Raw genomic sequence first — 21,276 nt, forward strand, 5'->3', positions numbered from 1 at the left:
AAGTCAGTCAAAATTACAGCATGGATGGAGGAGGGGCAAGGAGGCCTCAGCTGAGTTGAGGAGTTATTGACAGGTGTTGGCTGTTAACGGGGAGGTCAACTTTCACACCTTAGTTGAAGAGTTATTGGCAGTTGGTGCTGATAATGGGGGGCATGGCCCCTAGTAAGGTAATCATGTTTTAGTGGATAGTCCAAAAGTGCACATGGGCAGTACTAATTTGGATTTTATGTGCTTTCATGGCTGGCAAGCTCATTTCTTTTAAGGACTGAATAATATTCTATTGTCTGGATGTACCACAGTTTCTTTTACATTTCCTCACTTATACTTTTTAAACTGAATTGTGGCAACTCTCTGATAAACATGTGACAGCTGCTTCAAACATTTATGTGAAGGGCTGTGCCTGGTCATAAGTTTTGAAGTTCATCTAGTTAGCTTCCAAGTGTATCACTGCTGCTCCATATGGCGAGGCTATGACCAGCTGCAGAAGATATCACTGAACTGTCTCTCCAAGTGCTTACACCATGTTCCTTTCTCAACAACAATGAAAACAAGTCGGTATTGCTTCATACTCTCACTAAGATTGCTGTTGCTCAATCTAGTGGGTGCTCTGTTATATCTCACTTTATTGTCATTTTCCTGATGGACACATGGAGTGTATTATCATATGCAACTTGCAATATTAGGAAATGAAATACATATACAGGTAATACATAGGAGACATAGATAAATCTCAACTGTGTGTGTTAGTAAGGTATCCATTCAAATCTTTTGCCTGTTTTTCCCACATTTAAAAAAAAACAGGTTAGTTAGGCTGCAATCCACAGACCCAAAGAAGCAAGATAATATGGAGGGTCCAAGGGAGGATGGTTGAATCTTTCTTGGAAACGGAAATAAAACAGATATCCAGTGTGGATGGAGGGAGGGAACTGGGTAGGAGAGGGAATCGGGGGGGAGCTAGGTGGGAGGAATCATGTGTAGGGAGAACAGGGGAGAGAGAAAAGAAATCTGTGATGGGTGGGCAGGAGGCATTTCTTTTTGTTTATTTTTTATTTTTTTTCGAGACAGGGTTTCTCTAGCTCTGGCTGTCCTGGAACTCACTCTGTAGACCAGGCTGGCCTCGAACTCAGAAATCCGCCTGCCTCTGCCTCCCAAGCGTTGAGATTAAAGGCGTGCGCCACCACTGCCCGGCAAGGAGGCATTTCTTAAGACCTGTTGTCAGGAGCCATCATAGGACAAGCTAATAATTAGCAGGTGATCTTCCTGAAATGACTTTGCCTTAGATTAAAATCTATGATGGAACTCCGGTCAGAGTCCTGAGAAGGAGGGGAGGCCCCAGGGAGTCTATGAGAGTGACTCTGAGACTCCTAGCAGTGGGAGATATGGAGTCTGAAGTGGCCACCTCCTGTCGCCAGGGAGGACTTCTAGTGGAGGGATAAGGACAGCAACCCACCCACAAAACCTTTGACCTAACCATCTGAAAACCCTTTGATCCAAAATGTGTCCTGCCTATAAGATGTGCAGGGACAAAGATGGAGCAGAGACTGAAGGAATGGCCAGTAAATGACTGCCCCAACTTGAGACCTATCCCATGTGGGAGAGCCAATCCCTGACACTATTAATCATACTCTGTTATGCTTGCAGACAGGAGCCTAGAATAACTGTCCTCCCGAGAGGCTGCACCAAGCAACCAATGGAAACAGATGCAGAGACCCAAAACATTAGATGGAGGTTGGGGAGTCTTGTGGAAGATTTGGGGGAAGGATTGAGGGACCCAAATATGAGAAGAGCTCCCCAGGAAGACATACAGAGCCAACTAACCTAGACCCTGGGAGGCTCCCTGAAACTAAACCACACAAAGATTGAGAACACGCTAAACCTAGACCACTGCACATATGTAGCAGATGTGCCCCTTAGTCTTCATGCAGGTCCCCCAACAACTGAACTGGGGGCTATCCCTGACTCTTTTGCTTGCATGTGGATCCCATTCTCCTAGCTGGGAAGCCTCAGTGGGACAGGATGCGCCTGGTTCTGTAGTGACTTGATGTGCCAGGGTTGGGTTAGGGGTTTCCTTCTTCTCAGAGGATGAGGAGAGGAGGTAATGGGGGATGATCTGTGTGAGGGGGACTGGGAGGAGAGGGGGTGCTGAATAAATGAATAAATTAGCTTAGTTTCTTTTTGACTCTTCAGGGTTCTTTGTAAGCCACACATGATGGCACATGCCTATAACCTCACTTTATGGAAGGCAGAGGAAGGAGGATTGTCACCACTTCAAGGCCTGTCTGGTCTGCATGTCAAGTTATGGGATAGCCAACAAGGGCTACATAGCAAAACTTGTGTGTATGTTGGAGGGAATTTCAATCTCTGTGTAATAGTCTCAGACATAAGAAGACAGAAGGCTTTTCCCAGTCTGAGGTTCTGGTGGATTTCCTAAAGAACATGTTCTATCACTGTTGAGCCTAGTTTGGGAGGACTTTGGTAGTCCTGAGGTGATATAAATTCGAACTGTATGGCCAGAGAGGTCATTAGGGACAGTTTGAACTTCCCCACTTCTGCTCTGAACCAGTGCAAGTCTCCTTGAGGCCCTCTGACACTGCAGTTGGATAGGGTGGGAGGTGCATGGAACACTGAGCAAAGCAGACAGAAGCCTTTTCTATCATCTCTCCCCCTTTGTACTTGTGGTTGTTGTAACAAATCACTGCCAGCAATATCAGCATGGTGTATTCTGGAGGGCAAAAGTAAGATCCGTTAAAGTTAAGGATTCTACAGGGCTACACTCCTTTTGGGGATAGCAGAGGAAATCAGTATCCTGGTCTTTTCTAACATCTAGATGCTACTGAACTTCCTGATCATACCATCTCCATTCCCATAGACAGCTCGGACAAGGTAGGCTTTCTCAAGTGACAAGACTCTGACACAGTGTCTCCCTCTTATACTTTTAAAAACGTAAAGCTATGTCAGTGAAACTTAGAGAATAATCGCATCTCAAAGTCAGTTGATTACTTTTGGTTAATCAGCTTTTCAGAGCTGTGACAAAATACTTTGGAAAATTAAAGGAGAAAAGATTTATTTAGGCTCAGCTTGCCCATGGTTCAATCCATGCTCACTAGGCTCGATGGTATCTTGACCTGTGGTGAAGCAAAAACTCATGATGAGAGGGCAGCCAGCAAGGACAGAGAGAAAGAAGGAGGAGGCAAGGAAGCAGGAAGAGAGAGAAATAGAGGGAAGTGACCTATTTCCTGTAATGTTCCCCATCTTTTAAAGTTTCCAAAACCTCCTGGTAGCCCATTCAGCTATGAATCTGAGAATAGATTAAGTCCATTGGTGAGGGGAGAACCCTGATGATCTTAATCACCTTCCAATTCCCCACCTCTAAACACTCCTGCATTGAGGATCAAGCTTTTCACAAACAAGGTGAGTTGGGGGTGGGAGTAGGGGCAGTTTAGATACAAATAAAACCAACTTTAATTCTGTCTGCAATTTAATTTTCTCACTTTGTTACAGGTTCTGGAAACTAGGGTATTTTGGTGGTTTGAATAGCAATGGCCCACACAGACTAATGTGTTTGAATGCTTGGCCCATAGGGAGTGGCACTATTAGGACACGTGGTTTTGTTGGAGTAGGTGTGACCTTTTTGCAGGAAGTGAGTCACTGTGTGTGAGTGTGTGTGTGTGGGGGGGCTTTAAGGTCTTAAACTCAAGTCTGGCTGGTGTGTTTCAGTCTTTTCCTGCTTGCTGCCTGAGGATCAAGACAGAACTCTTGCTCTTTCTCCAGCCCCATGTCTGACTGGACGCTGCCATGCTTCCGACCATGATGATAATGGACTAAACCTCTGATACTGTAAGCCAGCTCCAATTAAATGTTTTCCTTTATGAAATATTAGCCGTGGTCATAATGTCTCTCCACAGCAGTAAGACCCAAACTAAGACTTATATAGACATCTCTGGGGAGCCATACACATGTGTTTTCTGCCTAACACAGCCCTCCACAAATGTTTCTTCATCTAATCCTCTTTTCTAAACGGCCAATATCCATGGTTCTGATAGTGGACAGAAAGGACAGATGGAACACTGTGATATTCTGTGTTATAAAGATATTTGTACTCCATAATGTGAAAAAAGGAGTCAGTGTATACATAGTTAGTTCTGAATTAACCCTTTCACCCAGCTCAGATGCCCCTGAAGGAGTAGAAGGTTGACAACAGCAGAAATTAAATCAAATCAGGATCTTAACAAGAGCCCAAGCCCAAACACACTGAATAAGAAGCAAGCAAGGGATGGCAACAACAGGACATCACAGATCTGTGGCTGACTACCCGAGCTCCACAATGCCTGACTACCTTTGACCCTTCTGCTTCTCCCTATATAATCTGGCTGGACACTAAAGAGGCAAGGAACCTTTGGAAATATTTGAATCTGCTCCTTTTTCAGATTAGCTGCTCTCTAGTGTAATTAAGGGACTAGTTGGATCTCCCTAGGAAAGGGAAATAGAGCAATTAACTATGGGTGGATGATATGGGGTGCTGGAAGGGAACAGGAGGGTCAAGTGGGGAGGGGAAGGGCAGAGAGGGAAGAGGGGGGAATATGGGAAGAGACAAAACTAAGGGCCATCTTATGCAAACCTAATATAATAGAAACTTCCTAAGATATATACATATATAAAGGCTATCTAAATGAAATCACCAAATAGCAGGGGAGACAGAGACCCAACTGGACATCTCTTGTCACCAGGAATGGGTTACATCTAATTGAGTTGTTGAATAAAGAGGCCCCATGAGAAACCCCAAACAACCAAGGCTATTGCCAAAACTATATAGGTGGAAGTGGGAACTTCTAGTTCTTTGGAAACTTAGCTACATCAAATGATGGTTTGCTGGAACACACAGGTGAATGTTTTCCTGAAGCAGACATGGGTGAAAGGATGTTTTGCTGGAGCAAAGGAAAGAACACTTGATGAAGGAGTATAAATACAACCCCACAGACAGTGGGAGATGAGCACTCAGCCTTGGTTTGGTTTGCTTTGCCTCAATATTCTTTGCTACTGACACACATGTATTGGTTTGCCTTATATAGTGTTGTTGATCTCAATTTGTGATAATGCTGCCATTGAGGAAAAATTTGTCCACATACTTCAACAGCTTGCTGCTCTTGAGGCTTTGCCTCAGGCCAGTTATAGAGCTTGGCTGTGTCTTCAGGACTGAACTACAGCTCGTGCCTGGTGTCTGCCTGCTGAAAGGATTGGACTGAAGCTGTTGTTTTGTGCCTGGTGTCTGCCTGCCTAGAGGACTAGTTTGCAGCTGCTGAATTGTATTTGGTGTTTTGCTATACAGGACTGAACTGCTGCCAAAGAAGATTAAGCTTGCCCCCAAAGAATTATTGCTGAACAGATCCACTTCCCTAACATCCTAAAAGCTTTTCTCTTCCACTACCTCTGTTGGGTGGTGGCCTAGAGGAGAGGTTGAACCGTTATTAAAAGTAGGTTGCAAAAAATTTATGCCTACACTAGGTTGTTCTCTGAAAACTGACATCAAGTACCTATGGCTGAAGATAACACCCACATAGCCCACTGAACACCTAAACACAGAGAAGTCAAGTTGGTACCTACCTAGAGCCTTCACTCCTACATGCTAGTAGTGTTGTTGGTGCAAAAAGTACTTTGCATACTACCATAGGAGAAATGTAAACACCAGCCCACCTATAAACTCTTCCATTTGCAATGGTTTCCTTCATTCAAGGATATGCTAGGGCAACAGCAGCACAAAGTTTGTCGAGTAACTAACCAGTATCTGATCTGATTTAAGGCCCACTCCATGAGATGGAATCCATGCCTGACACTACTTGGGTGACCAACAGCCTGAGACTAGACAGTCCAGAGACTTGGGGTAAAACCAAATACTTCTGTTCTGGAAACAACAACAAAATAACAATAATATGACTCCTAATGACATTGTTATACTCATAAATCAGTGTCTTCCATCAGAGAAGCTTCCTCCTGTAGTAGATGGGAACAAATATAGAGATATCCAGACAATATACAGATAGTAAGAGACCTTGTAACTCTCAGCCCTAAATGGGATGCTTCTATCAAACTCCTTCCCTCAGGGCTCAGGGAACACTGAGGAAGAAGAAGCAGAAGAGTCGAAAGGTGTTGAATATTTAAGTGCTTCTTGGCCATTTGAGATTACTCTGTTTAAATCTGTACCCATTTTTAAAATTGGGTTACGTGGTTTGCTGTTGTCTAATAGCTTGAGTTCTTTAGATATTTTAGAAATTAGCCCTCTATCAGATATAGAATAGGTAAAGATCTCTTCACATTCTGTAGGCTGCCATTTTGTCCTATTGACTTGCAAAAAGCTTTTCAGTTTCCTGAGGTCCCATTTATTAATTGTTGATCTTAGTGCTTCAGCTGTTGGTATACTGTTCAGTAAGTTGTCTCCTGTGCCAATGCATTTAAGGCTATTTTCCTACTTTCTCTTCTATGAGGTTTACTGTATCTGGTTTTATGTTGAGGTCTTTGATCCACTTGGACTTTTTTGTGCAGAGTGATGAATATGGATCTATTTGCATTCTTCTATATGCAGACATCGAGTTAGACCAACACCATTTGTTGAAGATACTTTCTTTTTTTCCATTGTGTGGTTTTGGCTTCATGGTCTTGATCAAAAATCAAGTATCCATAGGTGTGTGGATTTATTTCTGGGTCTCAATTCCATTGATCAAGGTGTCTATTTTTATGCCAATCCCATGCAGTATTTTTTTAAAAATCACTTTTGCTCTGTAGAACAGCTTTAGGGATGGTGATACCTCCTGAAGTTCTTTATTGTTCAGGATTGCTTTAGCTATCTTACAGTTTTGTTTTTCCATATAAAGCTTAAGTATTGTTCTTTCAATCCTTAGTTATCAGGGAAATCCAAATCAAAACAACTTTGAGATTCCATTTTATACCTGTCAGGATGGCTAAGATAAAAAATTCAAGTGACACCTCATGCTGGCGAGGGTATGGAGCAAGGGGGACACTCCTCCACTGCTGGTGGGAGTACAAACTTGTACAATCACTTTGAAAGTCAGTATGGTGGTTCCTCAGAAAACTGTGGTCTATCCTATCACAAGGAAACTTGCTGCACTATGTTCATAACAGCTTTATTCATAATAGCCAGAACCTGGAAACAATCTAGATGTTCCTCAACCAAAAAATGGATAAAGAAAATGTGGCACATTTACACAATGGAGTATTATTCAGCTGTTAATAATAATGACATCCCCTCAAGGCTAGTGGTGTGGGACTCTTCTGGTCTGTGTCGGCACCAGCTCTGCACCCAATCCCCCAAACACAGAGGAGGCTGGACCCCCAGGAGCTGTAATACATCCAACATAAAAAGGGAAATTATACCCTAAAAAAAGCAAGAAAGTAATCTTCCAAAAACTCAATAGAAGATAGCCACACAAACATAACTCCACCTCTAATAACAAAAGTAACAGGAAGCAGCAATCACTTTTCCTTAATATCTCTTAATATCAGTGGACTCAATTCCCCAATAAAAACACATAGACTAATGAGCTGGATACATAAACAGGACCCAACATTTTGCTGCATACAGGAAACATACCTCAGTGACAAAGACAGACACAAACTTAGAATAAAAAGCTGGAAAACAATTTTCCAAGCAAATGGTCCCAAGAAACAAGCTGGAGTAGCCATTCTAATATCGAATAAAATCAACTATCAACGAAAAGTTATCAAGAAAGAGAAGAATGGACACTTCATACTCATCAAAGGGAAAATCTACCAAGGTGAACTCTCAATTCTGAACATCAATGCTCCAAATGCAAGGGCACCTACATACATAAAAGAAACTTTACTAAAGCTCAAAACACACATTGCACCTCACACAATAGTAGTGGGAGACTTCAACACTCCACTATCATCAATGGACAGATCATGGAAACAGAAACTAAACAGAGACACAGTGAGACTAAGAGAAGTTATGAACCAAATGGATTTAGCAGATATTTATAGAACATTTCAACCAAAACAAAATAATATACATTCTTCTCAGCACCTCATGGTACCTTCTCCAAAATTGACCATATAACTGGTTACAAAACATGCCTCAACACATACAAAAAAACCTGAAATAATCCCATGCATCCTACCAGATCACCACAGACTAAGGCTGGTCTTCAACAATGATAAAATCAATGCAAAGTCCACATACACGTAGACACTGAACAATGCTCTACTCAATGATAACTTGGTCAGGGAAGAAATAAAGAAATTAAAGACTTTTTAGAATTTAATGAAAATGAAGACACAACATACCAAAACTTGTGGGACACAACAAAAGCAGTGCTAAGAGGAAAACTCATAGCTCTAAGTGCCTACAAAAAGAAACTGGAAAGAGCATATACTAGCAGCTTGACGGCATACCTTAAAGCTCTAGAACAAAAAAGCAAATGCACCTAAGAGGAGTAGACAGCAGGAAAGAATCAAACTCAAGGCTGGAATCAACCAAGTAGAAACGAAAAGAACTATAGAAAGAATCAACAAAACATGGAGCTGGTTTTTTGAAAAAATCAACAAGATAGATAAACCCTTAGCCAGACTAACCAGAGGGCACAGAGACAGTATCCAAATTAATAAAATCAGAACTGAAAAAGACATAACAACAGAAACTGAGGAAATAAAAAAAATCATCAGATCCTACTACAAAGGCCAATACTCAACAAAACTGGAAGATCTGGATGAAATGGACACTTTCCTAGACAGATACCATATATCAAAGTTAAATCAGGAGCAGATAAACCATCTAAATAGTCCCATAACCCCTAAAGAAATATCAACAGTCATTAAAAGTCTCCCCACCAAAAAAAGCCCAGGACCGGATGGTTTAAGTGGAGAATTCTATCAGACCTTCCAAGATGACCTAATACCGATTCTTTATAAACTATTCCACAAAATAGAAACAGAAGGAACACTACCCAATTAATTCTATGAAGCCACAATTACACTCATACCTAAATCACACAAAGACACAACAATGAAAGAGAACTTCAGACCAACCTCCCTTATCAATATCAATGCAAAAACTACTCAATAAAATCCAAGAACACATCAAAACAGCCATCCACCATGATCAAGTAGGCTTTATCCCAGGAATACAGGGATGGTTCAATATTTGGAAATCCATCAATGTAATCCACTATATAAACAAACTCAAAGAGAAAACACATGATCATCTCACTAGATGCTAAGAAAGCATTTGACAAAATTAAACACCCCTTGATGGTTAAAAAGTCTTGGAAAGAACAGGAATTCAAGGACCATACCTAAACATAGTAAAAGTAATATACAGCAAACCAGTAGCCAACATCAAACTAAATGGAGAGAAACTTGGAGCAATCCCACTAAAATCAGAAACTAGATAAGGCTTCCCACTCTCTCCTTACCTATTCAATATAGCACTCGAAGTCCTGGCCAGAGCAATTAGACAACAAAAAGAAGTCAAAGGGATACAAAAAGGAAAGGAAGAAGTCAAAATATTTGCAGATGTTATGATAGTATACTTAAGTGACCCCAAAACTTCCACCAGAGAACTCCTAAACCTGATAAACAACTTCAGCAAAGTGGCTGGTTATAAGATCAACTCAAACAAATCAGCAGTCTTCCTCTACATGAAAGATAAACAGGCTGAAGAAGAAATTAGGGAAATGGCACCCTTCACAATAGTCACAAATAATATAAAATACCTTGGTGTGACTCTAACCAAGCAAGTGAAAGATCTGTATGACAAGAACTTCAAGTCTATGAAGAAAGAAATCGAAGAAGATCTCAGAAAATGGAAAGATCTCCCATGCTCATGGATTGGCAGAATTAATATAGTAAAAATGGTCATCTTGCCGAGAACAATCTACAGATTTAATGCAATCCCCACCAAAATCCAAACTCAATTCTTCACAGAGTTAGAAAGAGCAATTCTCAAATTCATTTCGAATAACAAAAAACCAGAATAGTGAAAACTATTCTCAACAATAAAAGAACTTCTGGAGGAATCACCATCCCTGACCTCAAGCTGTACTACAGAGCAGTAGTGATAAAAACTGCATGGTATTGGTACAGAGATAGGCAAGAACATCAATGGAATAGAATTGAAGACCCAGAAATGAACCCACACACCTATGGTAACTTGATCTTTGAGAAAGGAAAAAAGACAGCATTTTCAACAAGTTGTGCTGGTCGAACTCGAGGTCAGCATGTAGAAGAATGCAAATAGACCGATTCTTATCTCCTTGTACAAAGCTCAAGTCCAAGTGGATGAAGAACCTTCACATAAAACCAGATACACTGAAATTAATAGTAGAGAAGGTGGGGAAGAGACTCAAACACACAGGCACAGGGGAAAAGTTCCTGAACAGGACACTAATGGCTTATGCTCCAAGATCAAGAATTGACAAATGGGACCTCATAAAATTGCAAAGCTTCTGTAAGAAAAAGGACACTGTCAATAGAACAAAACAGCAACCAACAGATTGGGAAAAGATCTTTACCAATCCTACATCTGATAGAGGGCTAATATCCAAAATTTACAAAGAACTCAAAAAATTAGACTCCAGACAACCAAATAACCCTATTAAAAATGGGGTACAGAGCTCAACAAAGAATTTTCATCTGAGGAATATTGAATGGCTGATAAGCACCGAAAGACATGTTCAACATCTTTAATCTTCAGGGAAATGCAAATCAAAACAACCCTGAAATTCTACCTCACATCAGTCAGAATGGCTAAGATCAAAATTTTCATGTGGCAGCAGATGCTAGTGAGGATGTGGAGAAAGAGGAAAACTCCTCCATTGTTGGTGGGATTGTAAGCTGGTACAACCACTCTGGAAAGCAGTCTGGTGGTTCCTCAGAAAATTGGACATAGCATTACCTGAGGACCCAGTTATACCATTCCTAGGCATATACTCAAAAGATGCTCCAACATATAAGGACACATGCTCTACTATGTTCATAGCAGCCTTATTTATAATAGCCAGAAGCTGGAAAGAACCCAGATGTCCTTCAACTGAGGAATGGATACAGAAAATATGGTACATTTACACAATGGAGTACTACTCAGCTATTAAAACAATGAATTCATGAAATTCTTAGGCAAATGGATGGAACTAGAAAATATCATTCTGAGTGAGATAACCCAATCACAAGAACCACATGGTATGCACTCACTGATAAGTGGATATTAGTCCAAATGCTTAGAATGCTCGAGATACAATTCACAGACCACACGAAGCTCAAGATGAAGGAAGACCAAAGATTTGGTCCTTCTTAGAAAGGGGAACAAAATAATCATTGGAGCAAATACAGAGAAGGTATGGAGCAGAGACTGAAGGAAAGGTCATCAAAAGACTGCCCCACCTGGGGATCCATCCCATATACAGTCACCAAACCCAGACACTATTGTAGATGCCAAGAAGTGTATGCTGACAGGAGCCTGATATACCTGTCTCCTGAGAGCCTGACAAATACAGAGATGGATGCTTGCAGTCAAACATTGGACTGAGCATGGCGTCCCCAATGGGGTCTCCAATGGAGGAGTTAGAGAAAAGGCTGAAGGAGCTGAAGGGGTCTGCAACCCCATAGGAAGAACAGTATTATCAACCAACCAGACCCCTCAGAGCTCCCAGGGACTAAACCACCAATCAAAGAGTACACATGGAGGGACCCATGACTCCAGCCGCATATGTAGCAGAGCATTGTAGGGCATTAATGGGAGGAGAGGCTCCTGATGCTGTGAAGGCTCAATGCCCCAATGTAGAGGAATTTGAGAGGAGGGAGGCAGGTGTGGGTGGTTGGGTGGGGGAACACCTTCATAGAGGCAGGGGAAGGGGGATGGGATAGGTGGTTTTGGGGGGATCAGGAAAGGGGATAACATTTGAAATGTAAATAAAGAAAATATCCAATAAAAATATTAAAACATAAAAACATAACTTTAAATTTAGCTTTCAAATATAAAAGAATGCATGTATTTATCTTTCTGAATCTGGTTTATTTTGCTAAATGTAATGATTTCAAGCTGCATCCATTTTTTTTTGCAAATGGTTTATTTTATTTTTATTTGTTAGTGATGAAAAATTTATGCCACTTGGATTAAAGAGACTTCAAATATATAAAGAAAATAATGACATCATGAAATTTACAGGAAAATGAATGGAACAAGAAAAAAATCATCCTCAGTGAGGCAACCCAGACTCAGAAAGACAAACATTGTATATATTCACTTATAAGTGGATATTATCCATAATGTACAGAATAACCATGTTAAAATCCACAGACCCAATGAAGCTAAATAACAAGGAGGGCTTAAGAGAGAACAAAAAGATCTCTCTGGGAAGGGGAAATAGATTTCATGGGTGGACTATGGAGCAGTTGGAGGTGGGACCAGAAGGGATCAGGTGGGAGAGGGTGAGGGAGAAAAAAAATACTGGGAGAAACGACTGGCATTTGAGGCATTTCAGGAGTGAGGTGGAAACCTAGTACAGTGGAAACTCTACGGAATCTATGAGAATAACTCTAACGAAGACTCCTAGTAATGGGGTATACAGAGCCTGTCTTTTGTAACCAGACAAGGCCTCAAGTAGAGGGATTGGGACATCAACTCAGCTACAAAACCTTTGACCTACAGTTTGTCCTGCCTGCAAAGTGTGTTGGGGCTAGTGTCTAGCAGAATCATCATCAGAGAGACCAGAGACACTTCATCTAGCAACTGAGGGGAACAGATGCAGAGTCCCACGCCAGACATCAGGTGGATCTCAGGAAGTCCTGCAGAGGGGGAGGATTAGAAGAACCCACAGAATCAACTGACTCAAGTGGTCTCTCAGAGATCAGGGAGCCTACAGGGGTCTGACCTAGGCCCTCTGCATTTATTTTATGGGTGAGTAGGTTGGTGTTCTTATGGAAATCCTAACAGTGGGGATGACTCTTTTGCGTTCCTCCTACTGGGTTGCCTTGCCCAGCCTTGATGTGATGGTATGTGTCTAGTCATATTATAGCTTGTTATTCTGGTTTGGTTGTTGTACCTGGAAGGCCTACTCTGAGAAGGAAGGATGGATCTGGGGGAGGAGACTGGGGGAAGGGGAGAGAAGGGAAATTGCAATTGGAATAATATATGAGAGAATTAAAAAAAAAAGAAAAACAACTAGAGCCAGAAAGGATGGAAGATATCAACAGATGAAGGCCTTCTAAACATAGCAGGCTTGGCATACATGTTACCTCACAGAGACTGTGGCAGCAGATACAAGACCTGCAGCAGATAGAGTACTAGAGCTGAAAGAAGAAGTAGACATATTCCATTCCTAACCTAGACACTATATCCAACTGATAACCACTTGAATATGAAAAATTAAGTTTTCTCCACCATCATCTCACTGGGTTAACAAACTACCCTTAAGGGTACATAGCATGCCCAGCGGGAGATGACAATGACAGTGAACCCAGCAGCATCTTTAGTGGTTTCTTGTCTCATACTGTCAGAGCTTTGTCTTTCTGTTTTAAATCTTTAGTTGTTATTGTTGTTATTTTGTTGATTTTTTTCTCATTTTACCCTACAGGTCCTTTTGTGTATATATAATGGCTTCTGCTTTTTTTGCTTTTATGGGATTCAGTTGTTGTTTTTTTTTTTAATGGGATTCAGTTTTTGTGTGATTGAGTGGATTTGTGTGTCTGCATTTGCTTTTTGTGCCTTTTCTTGGGTTCTTTTCCTTCTGTTTGCTTGTTTTGTCTTATTTCTATGTATTTGTTTTATTTTATCTTACTATATTTATTATACTTTATTTTATTATTCCCTTTGAAATGTTTGTTTTTTAATGAGAGAAAGGGCATGGATCTGGATGGGGGGGAGGAAAAGGCTGGGGTCGTGAAGGGAGGGTAAACTGCAATTAGGATATATTATGTGGAAAAAATCTATTTTCAATAAAAGAAAAAATAATCAGATTCCATTCCTATCCCTGTGCACTAGCCTAAGTGGGGATGGCCTGCTGTGCTATTCTGCTACTTGTCAGTCTGTGCTCTGCAGTTCAGCCTCACTCTGGAGCCTTACTATATGCACTATTACTTTTTCCTACCGGTGACTTTGTTCTCCACAGGCTTCTTTTCCTCCCTAAAACACATTGTTTTCTGGTATGATTTCTCATAAATTATCCATTCTTTCTCCTTTCTTTATAAACAACTCTCTAATACTTCCTGATCATCCTGTCATCCATGCATGCATTCAAATAAATATACACTGTATTCCAATCACATGTCAGAAACCCTGCTGTGCATTACAGCCAAGAAGCAGAGGAAAAAAAGACATACAGCACACAGTTTCGACTGAGAATGACATATGCCATGATAAGGGGAGTAACAGGGATAAGTGGAGCTTAGAGCAGAAAATCTAAGATGAGAAAAAGGGTGTTATCAGATTGAGGGGCCTCAGCCTTTGTCCCAAAAAGTCAGTTTCAGCTACCATCCCCAACAAAATAACCAAATTCATAGTGAAAAGCAGAAAAAGGAGACGTTTAAAATGGCCACACTGGCAAGAGGGACAAAGACATCCAGGAGCACATGCTCACAAAGTCTATCTTTGGGGTTCTGACATGAGGGCAGGGTTTAAATATGTGATATGTGTGACTAACAGTCTGGCCAGTTACAAGGGGGAGGAGAGTTTTATGGAAGGTGACACTTGTTGAATGACACTTAGGAAGTTGTGCTAATTCTTTGTAAATTCTTTGTCCTCTGTACCACTGCTCCTTGCCAGAGTCCAGAACATGGGCTACCTCAGTTTCTTCCAGTCTTAGTGTTGCTAAAGTGGTTCATGATGAAAAAGCAATACTTTTCTCATCTCAATGTCCCTCAGTTTTGCTCCTTAGTTGCTTGAGCTAGTCCCCCAGCTTCCTCCCATTCCTGAGACAGGGTTTCTTTGGGTAGCCCTGGCTGTCCTAGAACTCACTCTGTAGACCAGGCTGGCCTTGAACACACAGAGATCCACTTGCCTCTGCCTCCAGGGTTCTTGGATTAAAGGCGTGTACAGCCACAGCCTGACCTTTTAACTCACTGGTATTTGGCTTCTGCCTTAATGAAGCTGCATTCTAGTAAGCCTGTGAGAGACCCTGCAGCATCCAACCCGAACAATTTTCCATATGTAGATTCACCAGATGAGTTGTGCCATGAAATGACTTCTCCCCTTAACTGCCACCATGCAGTGATTCCTTTCCATGCCTCTTCCCCATCACTCTTCCTCCTCAATCTACCTCTCAAATTTTGAGGCTCATCACTTTTCTACAATTCCATGGACAATGCTCTCCATAGCTTTGGATTGTTTCCCCATGTGTTTTTCTTCTTTTGTGAGCCCCAGGCTTAAATTTAAGTATTGTATCAGACACTTCATCAAATACCGAATGTCTCAAACCCATCTTGGAATTACCATAAATTGTTTCACTACTGACATGCCCTATGTTAGAAATCCCAGTCTACACTGAGCACCCCTACTCTGGAAACCTGGAAAAGCTGAGACCTCAATCTGCACTGTCTTTCTTCTCCATCTCATCTTTCTAGCCACAGCCTACTGATTCTTCTAAAATCTGTAACGTGTCTTCATCCACATTCAGTCCCCATATATGGTAGCCTCAAATTGGCTTTTCATGTTCAGCAAAGTGCTCTCAAATCCACCTTTCACACATGGCCCCACCGACTTCTTTGTCACTTTGTGCCAGGCTTGAGCATACTGAAATCCAGGCAAGCCAATTTTCTTTGAATTCTACACACACTGCATCCTATCTTATGTACTACATGCTTCTACTTTCTTCCTTTGTTTTGTGATGAGTTGCTTCTGTTTTACCACTCATATATTTTTGAACATTACTTTTGAACTTAGATGATTAAAATGACATTATAGTCTCTGTGGCTGGCTTCTTTCAGTTACCATGCTTATGGAATTCATCTATGTGATGTTTGGACACCACCACATGGCAATTTTATCCTAGTGTGCAGTATTCTGTTGTTAAGAATGTGACACAACCTATGTGGCCTACTATAGGTGGATCCTTATTTCTAGTTTGTTCCTGGCTATGCCAAACAATGCTTCTCTGAACACGGCATGAAATTTTCTCATTCCTCAAAAGTAGAAATACTATGTCAAAGGTCAATATTATGTCATTTGACTTAACAGGGAATACCAACTGTTTTCCAAGTATTATACCAGAGCTCCTACTCACCAATGCTTATGACTGGTAGACTTTTAAATGCTTGTAAGATGGCAAAGCCTGGGGGCAAGGATGGGGGACTATAATCCAGCTATTTATGAGACAGAGGCATAAGGATTATAAATCCTAAATTTACTTGGGCTACTTAGTGTATCTTATTTCAAAGTAAAATATTAAAAAGTTGGGGCTGTGGCTCAGTGGTGATGTACTTCTCAGGAGCTAGGGTCGATTCCTGGAAAACAAGGCTTGCGATACAAAGGTGCAGCATAGCGCCTCACTGTGGTTTCAATGTGTATTCCTGATGAGTTCCTTTTATTCTTTAACAGTCTTTAAGAAATTTCTTCTATACTATACATCTATGGTACACAGGTTTTTGACAGATTCATAATGAGATGATTACCACATTCAAGAAAATCTAATTATTATCCTGCTTTTGACAATACTTCTAAGTCTACTCTAGGAACAAATTTCAAATAATTAGTAACTATAAGTCCTTCTGGATTTCTCTACAGGCTTACTTATTTATCATTACTTTGATATAAATGTAAATTGATTTCAAGCTCTAGATGTTTGCCTTCATAACCAGTTATTTTTTTAATCACCATGAATGATTATGCATCATACACACATCATTAGCAAGTCCTTTGCTGGTAGAGGATGTGGCTTAGTCAGTAGAGTCTCTAAATGCAGGAAGCTCTACATTCAATCTTCAGTATTACATAAACACTGGGTGTGGTAGCATATTCTAGTGTTTGGGAAGTAGAGATAGGAGGATCAAGAATCCTAAGGTCATCCTCAACTACATGGAGGACAGCCTGGAAACTTGAGACTCCTTAATTTTTTTTTTTTTGGACCAACTTGTCAAGGTAAGGTGTTTTCTTTCCTTTTGTTCCTGGCGTGTGTATGTTTGGGGTGCACTTTCCAAAAGGTTTCTTGATCTGTCCATCAAGAAGGGTATATTTATTTGGCCATTTATTAGTTAGAGTGGAAATAGGCTGTCTGGCAGTGCGGGAGGATCACAAGTTCCAGGCCAGCTTTGGTGACACACTGCGCTGGAGGCCAACCTGGGCTATATGAGACTTCAGGTCAAACAACAATTACAACAACAACAAAAGAAAACAGATATTGTTACTGTGACAAAAAAAGTGAAGTAGATCCAGCAAAAGCAAGTAGGCAAATAAGATGGACACCATGCACATCTTATACACATAGTTCTATCCCTGGAAATACTGTTAGGTTTTAGTTAATACATTTATTACAGCAAGTCTTTTAATATTTATTGCCATGAAAATATTTTTCATGAAATTTCACAAATTCCTGTGAGCTATTAGTATTAGTTTGTTTTTTCTTATGGAGTAACACTTTTTTTAATTTATGAGATATTTACAGCGTTTACAAAAAGCAAAAGAATATCTAGTAATCTTTTATACTTATAAAATCCATACATTATACTACTATATTTGAGATGTCTTATTTGGTAGACCATTAAGCAATGACATAAAATAATTTACAAAGATAAATTTAATCTCTCTTAATTCACTGAAAAAAACATATTAGCTATAAATAATCCTTTACAAATCACTGTAAAACATTGATTTAACTTTAGCTTTTACAAATATATTTACTAAGTCAATTAGTTCAGATATCAAATAGAATTTTGTATTTAAAATTTCATTTCATACTATAAAACAAAATGAAAAAAAAACCTGAAAAAGCAAATTGCCCAGTACTTCAAGTAATAATGTGCAGAACCAGTTTTTATGCACAAATGTAGGGGAGGGAACCGAACACCATTTCAACAAAATACTTAAAGAATACACAAACAGAATACTTTAAAGAATACACTAAAAATGTACACCTGGGGCATTATTGTAAAGAACGATGCTCTAGTCATAGCTCGTCCATCCAAGACAGTGCCCCTACACTTCAGCAGATAAGCCGCACTGACTAGAGGCATGTTTGCGAACATATTCCCCTAAGCAGCAGAAGACAGCCAGCTCCTCACACAGTGCTATTTATGGTTTTGCTTCAACCTGAGTATGACTCAGTGTTAGACAAGCTCATGGGATAATTTAGAAAGCAAAGCTGAGAATGCTGAGGAAAAAAAATCAAACCTCATCGCTTTTTTAATATAAAAATATGCTTCTCTTGAAAATGATGGGAGAACCTTTTATTTCAAAAATTCAAAATGATGAAATGCTCATCTTTCTTTTTACCTTACCATTTATGGTGGTATAAAAATTGGCAATTTTTTTTTTTTGGTTTTTCGAGACAGGGTTTCTCTGTGTAGCCCGGGCTGTCCTGGAACTCACTCTGTAGACCAGGCTGGCCTCGAACTCAGAAATCCGCCTGCCTCTGCCTCCCAAGTGCTGGGATTAATTTAAAGGCATGCACCATCACCACCCGGCAAAATTGGCAATTATTTAAACGCCTTGCTCTTGGAATCTGCTAAGGAAGTGGAGTGCAATTTGGCTTTGGCAGTAATACCCATCTTTCACATTTGGATTAATTTTAGATAATCCAAAGCAACTGTTGTAAGCAGCTGGAGAAAAATCCATTTTACAAACAAATTTCCCCCATGGATTTAAAATAACATTTCAATTAAGCCCACAAAATACATGCTGTTTACATAGAATTTATATAGAGGTAAATTAAATTTAACTTTTATCTTTGCAAAAGTGCTTTGTAAAAAAAAAAAGTGTGAGGATTTTCCAGAACCCCCTCTTGACTCCTTCCTTATGATTGCCACACAGACACTGTAGATTTCTTGCAATATGTATTACAGAAGGCACATAAGATGTTAGTTCAACTTCTAAACGGAGGCAGATACTTTAAATCTACTTTGTACACATGCCCAGAACGAAAGTCAGCTATTTCACTTATCTAGAGTTCAAGTGCAGTGACAGAGATCCCCTCAGAAGTGAGTTTGCACATGGGGCATCATTTGTGAAGAACTGGAAGGCGAAGTGGGGGGATCAGCAAGCTTGGCGGAGTTGGCCAGCTGCAATTCCTCGAGCCTCTTTATATAATCATCACGCAAGGCCAAGAGCTCCATGTAACGCTGCTCCACTGGGTTGGGCTGCTATAAAATAATCACATATACAAGTCATATTTTATGCTAGCTGTGTCATCTGCCCACTGTCTTCAAATTAAGCCCCTAAGAACTGACATATACACATACTTCACTTACATACTGCACTGTGGACACATAGGGGAAAAATATAGCTCGTTATTTGCCACTGGGAAATAGAGTGCACACATTTCTTCACACATGCATTGCCATCTTTAAGTATTTATCAGTCAAGACACAGCTACAGATTTCTGTGTTGCCCCAGCCCCAGACTACTGCCCTCCTTTATTCTGAAGGACAATTCTTTACAAGTTGGCGTGAGGCTTTCCTTTTGCTGCAGACTTGGGACACTTTTTCCTAGAGGTGAATATCCAGACTAAAACACAGTGTCTATTACTTTATGTTTTTAAAAAATCTATATAACTGATATCATTTTGTATTTAGTGACTGGTATTTGGCTCATTGTTGTGCTTTGTAAATTCTGTCACTGCTGAGTCCCACTTACAAAATAAGCCAGTCAACACAGACATGCCCATGCTGAAGGCACTCAGCAATGTTCAGGGCTCCTCAATGGTATATCCAATGGTCTACGAGTGTCTTCCTACACATGTATTCATGCACATATCTGATGACTCTTCCTAGGCATGGTGTCTCTGAAGAATAGAGTACAATCTCTTTAACTTCAACACATGCTACCAAATCGCCCTTGACTTGGGGCCATGGCCCAGTGCTCCCGCCAGTGATGTCTAGCATTTCCTCCTGCTCCACACTCACTGATAAAAGGGAGCTTAAGAGTTTGTACTGGGGGCTGGAGAGATGGCTCAGAGGTTAAGAGCACTGTCTATTCTTCCAGAGGTCCTGAGTTCAACCTAGCCACCACTGGGTGGCTCACAACCATTTGTAATGGGATGTAGTGCCCTCTTGTGGCCTACAGGCACACACGCAGGCAGAAAGATATATATATATATATATATATATATATATATATATATATATAATCTTTTTTTTTTTTTTTGGTTTTTTTTTTTTTTTTTCGAGACAGGGTTTCTCTGTGTAGTCCTGGCTGTCCTGGAACTCACTCTGTAGACCAGGCTGGCCTCGAACTCAGAAATCCACCTGCCTCTGCCTCCCAAGTGCTGGAATTAAAGGCATGCGCCACCACCGCCTGGCATATATAATCTTTTTTAAAAAAGGAATTTATATCAACAGATAGGGGCTAAACTGTGGTGTATCTTGATATTCTGTGCCTATACTGTTCTGAAAGCCCATCTTCACATGAGCTTACTGCCTGAATGAACACGCAGCTGAGAGCAACAGTGCTTCTAACCTTTGGTCAGGGAGTCACTTCTCAGCTGTGGAACAGGTTCTGCATGTCTCTATAAAGCTCTCTGTACAAACTGCCCAAACCCCAGCATAGCCCTTCCAGGAGTGTTCTGAGGGTGTCATGATTCTGTGTCACTGCAATTTCTTTTAGTAGTCAACAGGGATTGATGTTGGCATAAAGGCACACTGGGATCCTTGCCAACATGTTCATTTCTGTGCACCTTTTTTTTTTTATTCTGAGAAACAAATCACAGAGTGCACATACCCTAAAAGGTCCAGCTCAATGAATCTCTATGTAAGTATATACTTAGGTAATCAGCACTCAGGTTAAGATGTACAAGACAAGAGCTCTGCAGGAGACTCATGTTCCAAAGCCATGAGAGACGGCTTTACAGAAAGCGTGAGCAACTTATGAAACAGGAAGAAATAAAAGCTAAAGTCTATGAAATTGCTTTCCTTTAGCACATGTAGTGGCTCCCAGAACTGTCCATGTTAAATTGTCTTAGCCAAGCTCTGAGTGCCAACAAAGCTGTGACAGCAGGTACTGTTGACAAAGGCTGAGGAGAATGGTCCCTGCCAGCAACAGGCACTTGATTTGACCAGGATTCAAGATCAGCAAGTCCGAGCCTTGAGAAGAAACACTGTGCCTTA

The 21,276-nt window shown here is 40.6% G+C and overlaps 1 protein-coding gene across 2 annotated transcripts in view; it reads right to left on the reverse strand.

The window, feature by feature from the left end:
* Positions 1-17,959: 17,959 nt before the first annotated feature.
* Mtm1 (myotubularin 1) overlaps positions 17,960-21,276 on the reverse strand; it is a 103,273-nt gene continuing 99,956 nt past the window's right edge. For both annotated transcript variants that reach the window (XM_028788004.1, XM_028788005.1), the window contains one exon: positions 17,960-19,314. In XM_028788004.1, coding sequence (XP_028643837.1) covers positions 19,147-19,314 — 168 coding nt within the window. In that variant the 3' untranslated portion in view covers positions 17,960-19,146. The remainder of the gene's footprint in view (positions 19,315-21,276) is intronic.

The sequence above is a fragment of the Grammomys surdaster genome, unplaced genomic scaffold (assembly GCF_004785775.1).
Source record: "Grammomys surdaster isolate TR1022 unplaced genomic scaffold, NIH_TR_1.0 125690, whole genome shotgun sequence".
Lineage (NCBI taxonomy): Eukaryota > Metazoa > Chordata > Mammalia > Rodentia > Muridae > Grammomys > Grammomys surdaster.